Source organism: Chelmon rostratus, chromosome 8, assembly GCF_017976325.1.
Source record: "Chelmon rostratus isolate fCheRos1 chromosome 8, fCheRos1.pri, whole genome shotgun sequence".
NCBI lineage: Eukaryota > Metazoa > Chordata > Actinopteri > Chaetodontiformes > Chaetodontidae > Chelmon > Chelmon rostratus.
Genome location: NC_055665.1, coordinates 24,991,021 through 25,005,522, shown reverse-complemented (window position 1 = coordinate 25,005,522; position 14,502 = coordinate 24,991,021). Strand labels below are relative to the sequence as shown.

The window sequence follows — 14,502 nt, the reverse complement described above, 5'->3', positions numbered from 1 at the left end:
AACTAAAATCCAAGCCTGAAAACATTTCAGAAAACTCCAGCTGACGTCACACTCATGCTCTTCTGAAGTCGATGGTTTTATTTCTGGGATGTCTTTAGTTGGGAAATTACTGCTGCAGGTGTGGAATCCTTGAATATAAGCGCTGCATGTTTCCAGAGGCGGGGTTCTCCTTTCAGCTGGAGTGGTGAAGACGCACGTCACTCAGGACAGGTCTAAACTACCTTCTTCTTAAACGTCAACTGTACTCAGCATTTGTGCTCATCATCTGGTCTCTCTGGAACATCTGCTGTTGAAAACATCTTTCACTCTGTCTCGAAAGTGGCAATCACGACATGTATAGCGCTACTCAGCTCATTGGCCTCCTGTATGTCTAATTTAAGTCCTTTCACCCTGTTATACGTCTTCGTCATCATCTGTCCCAGTCAGCTTTCCCTCCTCGTCATACAGACCTAAATTTGTTGCTACTAAGCTTGGTGTCTGTGTCTTGTCTTTATTTCTAAGATGACCTCCTCTCTAGTTTTCCTCATCGCTGTTGTGTCGTCCTGTTAGTGGGACAGAGTGTCATCGTTTCGGTGACAAAGTCCTTGGAGAACGATACGGTGTCGTTATGGTCAATGGTGCTGTTGACGCTTGAAACACAGTCCAGTTGGTGTGGAGAAAGCATCCTTGAAAAGTCAGACAGCACTCATTGGTTCAGACCCTGAACACAGTTGTTAAGTGCAAAGCAGCTGTACTGTGCTGCGGTCCGGTGATCCCACTGGGACTCCTGCCACTTAAGTTCCCCTGACAGAGCCCTAACAGATCCCAGGAGAGTCTCTTAATGGCATGCAGAGCGAGTGACATGCTGAGACAAACTGCTCAAGGACATTTTAGAAATTAAGGTGATTAAAATCACCGATTACAACGCCGAGAGCACCAGCAGATTGCACTTTCTGAATCATCCTGTTAATTGCAGCGGAGTTGGTGTCGGCCTTGGGGTGAAAGTGAACAGTGACAGATACGTGAACACCCTGGGGGGCCGAGAGATCCTAGACATGCGGAGAGGAGTTCAATGTCAGGAGGACAAAACTGTTCTTGCGCCGTGGCACTGGTGAATCATCTATTAATATATGGGCACACAATCTGTTTATGTGAGCTAACCGCCACTTCGCTGTAACAGCATGTCCAGTGTGAGCTCATGGTGGAAGAGTAGCATTTTTAAATAAGACAAACTGTGCAGGTTCCAGTACCGAGCAAAGCAATCCACAAAAGCTGTAAGCTGTACAATGAAGGGCAAGAGAAAACACATCTTCCAGCAAAGTTCCTTCTAGTCTAGTTCAGTGGCATCTATTCAGTTTTCTACAACGGGGCATCCTAGAGCAGTGGTTCCAAACCTGGGGTCAGGACCCTCCCCACAGTGGTTGCAAGATTTCTTTTTAATTACTGGATTTTCACCTGCCTCTTTAGATCTCTAAAAAAAGACCCCTGTCAGTGGGTCTTACTACTATACTTTAAGAGGCCACAGGCCAAAAGAGTTGAGAGTCACTATCCTACAGCAACTGAGAAATCTGATCTATAATATAGATGTGACCTTGCACATGTTAAGTTCAATACGGATTCAGTTGGAAGATTTGGTTTAAAAGGAAAAATTGATATTAAAGTGCACTCTCGGAAAATAGTTGGGCTTACTTTTAAAAACCCATTAGTCATGAGAACTTCTTTGTTTGGCAGCAACTCTTCCCTCTCCATTGCAGACATCTTAAAACTTAAGGGCATTGTATCGACCCTGCTTCAGGAACATGGCGCAGTACAGTATACCTGTTCAGTCAATATTCATCATCATCTGTCCCATAAGAATCAGAGGAACGATCACTCAGAATATGTTGTCTGTCTAGTTTCTTCACAGAATCAAATCAGAGGAGAAGCAGCACATTACAAGCGTACTCACTACTGTATCTGTTCAACCAGGGTAGTCTCTCAGGACATCCAGGGCAGAGTCAGAAGCTGCTGATTACGGCAGAGGCCGGATGGTTGGAGGGTGATCTGCAGGAGCATGCAGTGTTGTAGCATGTGCTTTCAATGCCTGCAGGCCTGTCAATTCTGTGTTTAAAGCAGATACTTTAAATCCTGTCAGTGTGTTTCTAACGCTTCTTCTTAATGTCTCTATTGTGTCGACACTTTGGCCTCCTCACAGGTCTTGCATGTCTGCAGAAGTTTGTTTTGAAGGCCATTCATCTAAGTCACAACAGTGCCTGCCAGCTAAACCGCTACCTCAGATAGCTGTGAGATGTTAACAACCAGTACTGGTATGGATACCTTGACTTTTGACCATTGAAGCATCTAATCTGAATGACCCATCATGACGTTTGCTGGTGGACGACATGCACAGACTCACTGACGACCACATACAACAAGCTAACAAGCTAAGAAGCAGCATAAAGTTTACTAATTTAGCAACTGGCTGGAAAAAAGGCTGGAAAAAAAAGAAAAGGGAAAGCAGCAAGGCTCGTCTCCGTGCATAACAGTGTTTTCCCTGCATTCCTGTACGCCGTGTAACACTAGACAGCAATCACCAGCATTATTAGATCTGGGTATGAGCATACTGCATGTTGACTGGCTCACGGACGCTGATGAGATTTATTCCTTAGGCACTGAAATTTGATACCAAATGACAAGGCATGTTTTGGTACACGCCAGGATCAAAGTTCGGTACCCAACCCTACATAGTAGATGCTTAACAGCCTTCACAATACACTTCTGCATGTCATAATTCATCATATTGCAGCTGTAACTTGTCCAAGCAGCTGAAAGCAAAAACTGTTTCTCTACTTTTGTGCTTTATCTACCCATCTGTCCCCCATTGGGATAGAGCACCAACTTCACATCACCACTGATCACTATTGTGAACTCAAGACTTTGACACGCATTCCCCATTTAATCTGCAAAAGCTCAGTGCTGTCCCTCTGTGAAATCAGAAAGGCTTGAGGGCGCCCTTGTAGACTTTTCAATACATTTATAAAAACTTTTAGTAGACTGCTTAAGGGAATTACCAACACTTCGTGGTATTCTGATGCTACAATTGGAGATGTCCATTAATAAAAGCCATTGAAAATCCTAACGACCATGAGTTCACATGCACACAGAAAAAAACATTGTCTAGTTCTATGAAGGCAAGATCCAGTTTGAGTTTCTCTTTTAATCAAGTACCATTAGTGATATGCAGCAAAATAATTCAAGCTCAAAGGTTCATGTAGCAGGTTTCAGATCTTTCAACCACATTAAAGCTGAAATGATGAATCGACAGAAAACGTATGAGGATTTTTCGTTTTATAATTGATTAACTGTTTAGCCGATTAAGCAAAACATAGCCTAACATTAGTTACTTTAAGCTTTATGACTGAGGATTTGCTCCTCTTCTCTGTCTTCTGTGATTGCAAACAGAATGTCTTTGGGTTTTATACCATGCTGTGATAAAAACAAGCGATTTGATTTGGACCATCTAAAGACCAAAGGATTCACTGATTAATGAAGGAAAATTACATCAGATTAACCGATAATGGAAATAATCATTCTTCACACTTAAATCATTCACAGTCTTAATTCAGCGCATGGAGCTGCCTCAGGTGTCATCACACAACTTAAAAGTAGAACTTCAGTCATGTGATAGCAAATGGTTGTAAATGGGGAAAAAAATAAGATTCACACTTTTACTTGCCACAGAAATGCCTATACTCCAGGTCACATGAACCCACAGAGTGCTGTCCCACTCCTCAAACACATTCTGAGTCCAGACATTTACTCTAGTGAGTGAAGATGTGACATCAAGCCTGCTTGTGTGGACGGGGCCACTGGGCCTATTGGTGGTCATATTGTCAAAAAGAGCAGTGACTCACTCAATCCCTCCGTGCTCACCTTCGTCTCTAACATCATCTTCTCACTTCCACTACCTGACTCCACGTCTAGTTAGTCTCACTCTTTTCCCCTGAGTGGGGCAGTAGCCTGCAGACACAAGCCGCCCCCGCGGTCCACTCTGCTGCTGGAAGAGAGAGGCGCAGGGACTGCTAATGAACCCGCCTGCCATCCATGGCGTTTCAAGAGCAGCAGAGCATGCATCTGATTAATCTTTGTCCTAATTAGATCGAACAATTAACCTGCCCGCCACTGAGCTCTGGAGCCTGATGACTCTGCATGAGCTGCAAACTCCTGTACATTAAACCAGAGCAGGGTGAGAGCGTGCCCTCACTCTGCAACTTTCTGTGTTTTCAGAGCAACCAATTAATGCTAGCTAATAGCGCAAAGCATTCTGTGTGATATTTTCGACGGATCGTGTGGCCACGAGCTCAGATCCGTTTCTGCTTTTCATTTCAATAGCGCTGCATTTCTGTGCTTTTAATTCAAAGTCAGAGAAGGCACTGATGGGTCTCATAATAAATTATGTGTGAGAGGCAAAGCAGAAAAGGGAAAAAAAAAAATCCACTCTTCATTAACATGGAGATACTCCCCGATGTGCAGAGCCTTGAGGACATACTCGTTCACTCACTGGCTGGACGGTTTAAGCATGCACTGCCTGCTGATCTGAAATATTTGGAATGCCTCAGTTGTTCCAGGCAGCAAGTCCTCACAACAAAACTGGACAACCAGAGTGCAACCACTGAGGACATGAACCTCGCTCATTTGTTAGTAGTTGACATCAGTTCAGAAATAGGACATCAGGCAGAGAAGCAGGCATAGAGACCGTCAGTGCTGTGAATGCACTGTTCAGGAAGTCTTCTTTAACATGTGTGCAACAGCATGTTGCATAATGTATTTGCAATATGTTCAGCAGGATGCATCCTCAAAAAAGCTTGAGTTTTATCTAATATAAAAATACTTAAAAAAAAAAAAGACACTGAAAAAGAAATGTTAAGTATCAAACCTCACTATCCAGCTGACAAGGCTGCTTGCTGACAGCAAGAGCAGAATGTGTTTGGGTTGCAATTTGGTTTAAAATCCAGTAGTTAATGGTCATATACTAACTCTTATGGAGTAATATGTGAATCGTCTAAATATTTGGGTTAAAGATTAAAAAATATAACGTTAGCTGTTATCTTATGGGAAAACTCAACTCCTGTATGCCACGCTGATCAAAGTCACTGAACATCGCGTGTTCTAGTGACAGCAGGCTGCGGAAATAAAAGTACAAACTCAATTAAAGCCAAAATAATAGTGGGAAAAGCGACACTTAATCAGTAGAACTTGGCCGAATTAAAGGGTGAACCTTAATGTTCATTTGTAGATCTTAAAATGTGTCCTATCTGTAAGAATATAACCAAAATAAGGAGGGCACGTTAAACTAAGTGATTTTTAAAGGGAATTTCGCTCTGGAAGAACGCACGCGCTGGATGTTTGGTTTCTCTGGGCTGACGTCTCTCTACACTGTCAGCTAACGGAACTGAGAGTTGGACCGACCTGTTTTGGAGTGGACGGTGAAGCTGTCGTGTGCTGTCCCAGCATGGTGCTGCTGGCTTTGGACAGCCTCCTGTCCGGGTCCAGGCCACAGTCTCTGAGAGATTGCGTCCCTGACAACTCTCGCGCCGCTGCCCGTAATAGAAAAAATGAAGTCCATACCGCTGCTGCTGCAAAAACCTCGCCGGGTTAGCTAAACACAAAGCTTCCAAAGTGCTGTGAAGCCCGCAGTCATTGCACGAGACGTAGTGTTTCTTGAAGCCAGCAGGCTGAAACTCGTGGTGTGAAAAGTATCTAGCTCTCTATACATTCCGAAACAGGAACTCTTTGAAACACGTCAACAAGTGCAAACTTTTTTTTTGCCCCTAGCGGAGTCGAGCAGTGCAGCGCAGACAGCAGCCTCCTGCCCCACTGGCCCAGTTTACAGAGCGGACACGAGGTTTTCATTCCTAAATATACACAATTATTATTATTAAATATCTGGAAGGCAACATTTTCACTAGGCAACGTACTTTTTTTTTTTTTTTTAATGTTTCTGACTAATTACATGTTACTTAGGGCCAAATTCTATAGGCTTCCATTTAATTTGGAATGAATAAGGAGTTGCACATTCAGTGCTGATTGGAGGCAGACTTCTAAAAGGTTATTACGATTCAGTTGGTGGTTATGAAAAATGAACTTTCAAAAAATCTTTATAAATAAATTAATAACTATATGCATAAAAATGCAACCCCAGTCAACGCACACCGACACTGTTGCTAGGATATTTCAGAGCCATCGAGTGTGGGTCTTCATGGCACCCAAGAGAATGGCATCCACCATAATAACATTCTAATAAATTGAGACATGTAAAACCAAAGCACACTTTTGCGCCTATATGTGACTCAAGTGGACACGGTGAAACCTGTGACATATAAGTGTCTGCTCATCTCGCGAGCAAGGGAGGAGGAGGATGGCATTTATTGTGCATGTGAAAAAGTGAAGAACCCACAGGCCAGAACAGGATGTAATAATTGGGCAGCTGACTCAGGTAGTGAACTGGAAAGACTGTGATGCATTATTCATTTAAGGGCAGAGCTGTGCTAAGACAGGAGTGTAAAGAAGTCCTGCAGATGAATTAGAGAAGTGATCAAAATGAGGGACCCATTCGTTCATTCATTCACATCAGCAAAGGCAAACAGGGGAGAGTTTCTTTTCAAACTGTAATCTGACAGGAGAACCTCTGTTTCTTTCCTGGCATCTGTAGTAGGTGGGCTGAGGTTGGAACAGCTGTTATCATTGGGTACATTGAACCTGTGTGATTTGAAACCGAGTCAGGGCCACATTCACTACTGAATGTACTCCATCTGGTGGTTGCATTGGGTAGTGCAGGCTTTAGTGCGCTCCCTCAGAGAAAAGTTTGGGTCAACAGAAGCAGCAATTATAAAAAACACACATCATCAAAAACAAATCCTTTGCAAAATATATAAAAAAATATATTCTTTTTTTTTTGTGCCTGCTCCTCTCCATATCATTCAAATGTGTCTTTGTCGGTGTACCGTGAATGCAACTTGTGTTCTCTGCAAATTACTAAGGCTACAACAATACAACTGTTTTCATTATCTATTCATCTGTTGGTAAATGTATAGATTAATCAGGAAATCATTAACAAGTGAGTCAACAATTCCTGCTGTCCAAAACTTATTTCATATACAGTGATATAAAACAGAGAAAAGCAGCAAAGTGCCATTTCAAAGACTACTTGTAAACAATTGTGACACTGATGTACGAGTCCCATGATGGACTTGCAGTCAGGGGGTTTTATTTGGCCCGCTGTTCCTCTCTGACCTTGCACCGGGTCCTGCTGGTACACTTGGCTCTTGGACAGTGTATTTAGACAGGTCTCAGACTGGCCCCGTGCCACCCCACAGGGCCTTGTAGCTGCATGATATACTGTGTTGCTGTACAGCTGCCCAGAGCGGCCATCAAATCATCCATAACATCCTCAGAGGGAGGCTGACTAGCATCCTCCTCTCTGCCTTATCAACCTCTTAGGCTGAGAGATACATTTCCTGGCGGTGCAGACCAAACAATAAAGCTGAATCTAGTTATGAAGGCCAGTTTTCTCCAAAAACACCTCCACTCCCTAATTAAGCTTTAGTGTGACCAAACAGGGAAAAATGTAAGAATTCCCTCTGTGCTCATCCAACAACATGAGCCTCATTGCATGGAAATTATGTGAGTTACTTTGGTCTACTCAAGCTAGCACGTTTGATGTATTGTCTGTTTCCAGTATTTTATAGGTGATTAAAGAGACTCTCAAGCCAATTAGCTAACTGACATCAATTATGCTGTTATGTTCTTCTGAATTGTTGCAAATTACCCTGTTTGTTTATGGTTGAGAGGTCATTATACAGTCTTCCTTTGAGTATTTACTGTATACCCTTTAATTTGGGCATGTGTTTACAGGGGATGCACATTTTATAATACTATCCTGCTCATCATTAATATTCTAACACAATCAGATCAGCAGTTAAGAGCGCAGTGATGTACTAGTGAGGGAATCCTTGTGTTTAATGGCTTTAAAATGGTACAAGAACCCATATGAGAACCTCCCGGTGTCAGCAGCTGCCAGCAAAAAGCCCTGAGAGGGTCTTGTGTGTGAGGCTTTGTCATCGTCTGAGAGCAGGGCACTGGGGAGCCGGTGTTAATCTCAGCAGTTTCCCATTGAGAGGCAGGTAGGCTGCAGCCTAATCCTGAGAAGAGGAACGCTTTCATTACGGAACAACAAACACGAAAGCCACTGGGGAGCTGCCGCTTTTCCGCTGTCAACGGACGGACGGAATACACAAGCACGGTTATGTAAGCGGAGCTGCAGCACGCTGGTGCGAACACCAGCATGTGTGCGCTGGAATGGCTGTGTTAGCATGTGCACACTATTCACGCAACCACGACGTGCCCTTTCCTCCCAGACATTTCCTGTTTGCAGTGAAAATCACTACGACAGAAATGCAGCGGAGGGTTCACTCATGCGACACGAATGCACCTGCTGGCAGCGCAAACGAGCCTTGCAGCGTGTGGTTACTGGGAAGGCTCGTTGGGATATGTGCGGCAAAAGAGATGGCTTGAGATATTTCCTCAGAGGCGACGGATCTCACGAGGCATTCCTCGGAGCATCGCTGGGGTGTAAATACAGAAGATACAGCAAGCACTGTCCCGTGCTTCACAAGCGTTCTGCTCTATTATCCCGCAGCTTGTACAAGACGCGTAAACAAGATGACGACTAATAAAGACAGTTGGCTGCTGGAGGAATCGGGCTGACGCATCCAGACAATGGCGGCGATCACAGGTGTTTAACAGCCCTTGTCAGTAAATCCCTCTCTCTCTGAGGCGTTTTCATTGGGGAAGTGAAGCGTCCTCTCTCAAAAGCTGTCAACGCTACAACAGATGAACATGTTTTTCACTCTGGCAGCAGGACCCAAATATTCACGAGAGGGAAACATGAATCAAATGTTGAGCAGCGCCTGTTAAGACGGTGACAACGCCGAGCTGAATCACCAGATCATCTGGAGCAACAGGGCCCTTTAATTGCTCAACACTGAGGTTACTTATGGTTTTTCCATATTTTACACGAACACCATATCTGAGCCTTCAGCATCTCTTAGCTCGTAGCTTATGTTAATTATGGGGTGTGACCCGTTGGTCGTTATGTGATATGTGATGTCAGAATTCATATTAAAATAATCAGTGAGTCTCCGCTCTATCAATGAGCGTGTAGACAGAGATGACAACATTACCTAGTGGGTGTAGGTTGTTTTCATGAGGGTTATGCTGGGTTGTTTAGTTCAGCACTGCACTCAAATATAGCAAGTGGACATCAACGTGTCCTCTGTGTAAACATCTTACTGTTATGCACTGTTGAAAAGCTGTTAAGATGTGGAATGCATGGATGCAATGCTGACTTGCTCTTCTCCTCTATTTCTATTCTCTTATTTCTAAACTATTTCTTTCATTTTAATGACATGAATATTATCCTGCCACAAAGGTAAATTCAAAAAGGACTTTTAAGGTACTTTCAGCGGCAGAGATTCTTTTCTACCTACAAACTTTGACTGTTCTTTCTTTTCAGGTTCACAAGGGGAGTCTGGCACCTACCCAGCATGCAGTGGGGGAAAGGTAGAAAAATCAAACACCTCGGACAAGTCACCAATCAGTAACATACATAAGAGAGCCGAACAAATTGACATTCACAGTAACAGTCAATTTAGACCTTCCAATCCACCTGATCTTTGGACTGTGGGAGGACATGGGATCCAATGGGGGAAACTAATGCAAACATGGGAACAGTGGGGGCGTCCTCGTAGCCTATTGGTTAAGAGGACTGGCTGAAACTAAAGGAGCCACCTGATTGGCTACAGATAATTCCCTATTGAAAAAACTGTGCATTGAGCCACGTCAGCGGAGTGTCAAACACCCCCCACACATATGTGAGGTTCCCACATGACAGGCAGTTTGTAAATGCAGGTTCAACAGTCTAAATTACATGTAGCAACATCCAAGTGTGTTTTTGATGAAAACTGCAAATGTTCTAAAAGACATGCATTCCTACTTCCACGTTTATTTTAAACAAAAAATATTTGTGTGCATCAGTGAACCTTACTTTTTTACATGATGATTTTTTATAATCCCAAAATAGATTCTTCTGTGTGCTTTCAATAATACTGAGACTGATCTGACTCAATACATCATACCCATATCACTGCTTATATGATTCTGGTCAGGGTTCTTTGCTCCATGTCATACCCCTCTATCAACCGGTCCTCTGTCTCCTACCATCCAATTAAGCAATATGCTAAAATAGCCTTAAAGAACTGGGGCAATGGGCAAAAACCACAAAGAACAAAGAAGTTACATGGCAGAAATTTCATCAAACCATCACAATGACAACTGAGCAACTCCATCCACTGTGGAAGACCGTGAGATTTGGTGGAAAGCTCTGCACGTAACAAGCACTTTTAACCTTGTGCTGGGAATTTTTCTGTGAAGCTGCTGTTTGCAAGGCCAAGAATGAGCCACCTTCAGTTGCGCACTGAAATTGTTTTGGCTATTGTGAAAAACTGTCCTTTAAGCAGACTGTCATCGAGACACACAGTTACCCAGACCAGCACTGGGTCTTGGCCTGTAGGACATGAGAGGGGGAGGAAAGGCTGAATCACTTACAAGGCTGCCTCCCATGTCATTCCCAACTGCAATCAACGAGGTGCTTCTTTTTCTACAGGGTCATGGATATGGTGTCAAAGACTCAAGACCAAAGGTTGGAACAAGGCTTTAGTCTCCTAAAGAACTACTCACAACATTACTGACATGTCTACAAAAACACTGTCCTGCCATGAGAAAAAATAGGACCGCAGTAAAAAAAAAAAAACATTATCACATCACAGACACTGTCCTAATTTTAGAAGATAAGCCGCTTGTCACAGTCAATTGTGCTCTTTTATGCATCTGGGTTTTTCCCTCCAACTAATGTAGGAAATCCTGTCCAAGAGTTTTTCCTCACTTTAAGTCAGATTTGTGACCAAAGGAGCCAAATAAATCATACAAAAAGTGTCTCTTTTGTTGCTCTCAGAGCTTTATGTAAAGTAAAAATAGAATAAAGACCAAATCAGCTTGCTGGATGAAGTCTCCACGCTCAGTTAATACATGATGTCAGTGTGGAAATAAACCCCTGTATTCTAATTTAATGCCTTCATGTTGAGACTCTGCAAGAGACAGAAACCAATGAGGTGATGGCTGAAGTGTTGTGGTGCCATCCAGTCTGACACTGACCCACCACCGCAACAATTCAACCTGCTGTTATTGCCTGGGCTTCTCTCAGGACACTTCTACAGGGTGGCGAGTTGTGATCGATGAGCGGTGGCGTCAGAGCGGGCTATCTTTCACCGCCACTTCCACTACCCCCGCTAACGGTCATCTATCCTCTGTGGATGCCTGCGCTGTCCGAGGCCGCCCCGGGAGGCAGGGTGGCCTCGACGACTGATGACCGCTGGCTTAGCAGGAAGAACACAGCGAAGGGCTCCTCTTCCTCCTTTATGAATGCATCTTATTCCCCAGCAAGCTGTTAATTTCACGTACAGAACAAGAGAAATAGGGATGGTGGGAGGAAAAATGCGGCGGTGGCGGATGAGAAAGAAAGAGAGGGCGGGGGAGGAAGGGAAGAGGAGGGCACATGCATCAGACACGCACCAGTGCTCTCCTCATACAGGGCAATTTATTAAAATAATACAGCCCAGCCTTGTGCTGAAGGTTGAGCCCGCAATAAAGCTGACAGGGACACAGAGAGAGAGGCTGCGAGACAGAGGCATTGTCAGGCAAATAAACAAAACGAATGCTCTGTTATGTCAGTGTCCACTTTATTATCATGCTGAACTCTGAGAAAGGAGTTAATTGATTCCTTTTAAAGTCAGACACAGTCATATATTTCATCATTACCCTAAAAAGCCTCTCATGAATCACTCAGCTACAACGGAAGCACAAAAGCACAAAGATTGCTCCACATAAGCCCCTTCGCCTCGACGGGCATTAGAATCAGACTGCCGACAGATACAGCAATGCACTGTGGGACGGGAGGAAATTAGAGCGCAATGGACATCTTAAATCCGACAAAGAAGGCAAGAGGTGCCGCACGCTCTCTATCTGCTGTAAAACTGTCCTCACCCTGGACACTCTTCATTTATCACCTGATATCACCCGTTCCACAAGCATGCCAAATTGGATAATGAATCTCTCCCCCCAGGAGATGCAGCAGATGAATAATTTGTTGGTTAAATTACGAGTCGGGGACATATTGCATCATTCCAAGTGTGAGACATAAGTAAAGTTAAATGGATGCAACCTTTTGGAGTCCATAGGAGTGCATATGATTGAATTAGGGCCCAATGAAGACATAATTAACTGTGCAAGGAGGGACTCGTTAACAAGAATCACACTGACTCTGTTAAAGAAACATGGTGGTGGTGCCAAAGTATCGATACACAAGTTAAAAATGAAGCTTTCCCCGTGAAAATGTTTTCTGAAATCTATCTGCTACAAATATCCTATAGGACCCAAACATGAATCAATACAATTATGTGGTGCTGAGAAAGAGCAACAGTCTCTGATTTTCTTCCAGTCTCGCAGAATAAGCATCGTTTCAGTCTTTTATTACACGAGAGACGGCCGGGATGATGCTGAGCAAGAGCTGAGTGTGGGATTTTCACTTTGTACCTTTCCAATAACTTGGACTCTCTTCCAAATGGCACTTTTTTTCTTTGTAAAAACTTTTGGAGTCAATAAAGCCCAGACACACAGAGAGACATGAAGTGAGAAAGCAAACACAGGCGCAAGCTAAAAAAAGAAGGAAAGATGGGAAAGCAGTTGGGGTGGCTTGAAGGAAAAGCTTAAAGGTCCAGTGTGGAGGATTTAGTGGCATCCACCCCTCGCCTCACCCTCCCCTACAGTGGGCGAAACCCGCAAAAAAACGGACAGGCATTCTTTAGAGGCGGTGTTCGAGCCGGAGCTGTAGAGCAGCACTCAGGGCGGCACATGACTGTGTACATGCTTGGACAGACGACATGTGTCAGTCATGCCAAGGTGGCGGATTCACGCCCACAGCCTGTGCTTTGTCACTGATATCAGACCCAAGGCTTCTTCAGCGCTGCCTACACACAGCCATGACCCTGCATCCTCTATGCACCATGAGTATGATTAATGTGTCATCATCTTAATTCAATGATGTACCAAGTCTTCACAAAAATGCAGTATCACAATAATTACAAAGCGCATGACAACATACTTATTCTAAATAAGCCGCTGGATTTTACCTGGGCCCAATGGAATTTTCCAATGACAAGAGAAATTTTATTTTCATTACAAGTGTGTCCTTTAAGGCCTGCATGTACTCCGCACAGCTGTATCTCCACTAATACTTGGTGCAGCCAAAGTGGAAGAAAGAAGGAGGCATTCAAACCTGATGCATGTAGCTTCTGCTTCTACGCTTCTACGTGACAGTTTTCCAGAGCCCTGCCATCCAGTGAATGTCCAGAGCAATGACCCATGTGGAGAAGACAGCGTGGTGCACTGGCCGGCTAAATCCTGTCCTCCAGCCATTCTTCCTCTTGGATAAACCGGTGCATAGCAAAACGTGGCCCCGGAGCATGTGCAATGCAAAGTCCTCCACATTCTAATGAGAGCTTGAGGATGATGAGGAGGGAGGGGGTGCAGGGGTCAAGGTGGATGTGGATGAGTCATATCTACAGCCTGTTTGAAGCTCAACTCCAGCCCTTTTGGCTTGGATCCAACTTTCCCATCTTTTGTCACTATACACACTGATTAAACCAAACCCACAAGAACAAAGGCTGCTACAAAAACTAAAGCCAAAGCCCTTACAGCATGTCCTCTTCACTACAGTGACTGCTTGCTCAGTAATGCCATTTATGTAAAAATATGCAAATGAAGACATTTGGAATAATACCAGCTCTATTTTTCTTTACATCAGGACTCAGCATACTTTTCTTAAACCTCATAATTCCACATTGACAAAAATGTGACTATTCGCCTTTTTTGGACAGTTTCTGTGATAAATAAATTGCATTTCCCGAGACTATTCACAATAAAAGCCAGGCCGTGCTTCACAGCTGAATGCTTTTAATGTGAAGCAGCAGCAAATATTTGCTTTCCAGAGGCAGGAACTTGACCGAGCTCTGATAAGATGCAAAGAGAGCGAGCTGCGAGGCTGACAGAAATGAAACTAAATGAAAACACTGGATTAGAGGCTGCATTATTTTCTGTGAATCTCTCTTACAGGTAGGTAGACAATTTGCATCCCACGCCAGGATAACAGACTCCGCCACACAGTGAAACTGAATGTAGATACACCGAGTGGCCATTGGAGAAAACAGTACCTTTAAACTGCAAACAAAGTCTCCTGAGGAAGACGAAGATGGTTGAAAGCAATGGAATAAAATAATAAAAGGACATTGAGTGACAACATTTTATTTTCATTTCCATTTTTATCCACATTTTTGACCAAGAATGCACTTCCCTGCCCAATCTGAATAATAC

General features: G+C 43.7%; 1 protein-coding gene across 4 annotated transcripts in view; it reads right to left on the bottom strand.

Moving 5' to 3' along the window:
* The window catches only part of oxr1a (oxidation resistance 1a), a 153,724-nt gene that overhangs the window by 58,742 nt on the left and 80,480 nt on the right, over window positions 1–14,502 (bottom strand). The window contains exon 1 of one of the 4 annotated variants that reach the window (XM_041941835.1): window positions 5,428–5,736. The exons of the other annotated variants lie outside the window; for them this stretch is intronic. Within the exon in view, the coding sequence (XP_041797769.1) occupies window positions 5,428–5,584 (157 nt within the window). The 5' untranslated portion in view covers window positions 5,585–5,736. Of the gene's footprint in view, window positions 1–5,427; window positions 5,737–14,502 lie in introns of those variants that run through there. 4 annotated transcript variants of the gene reach the window in all.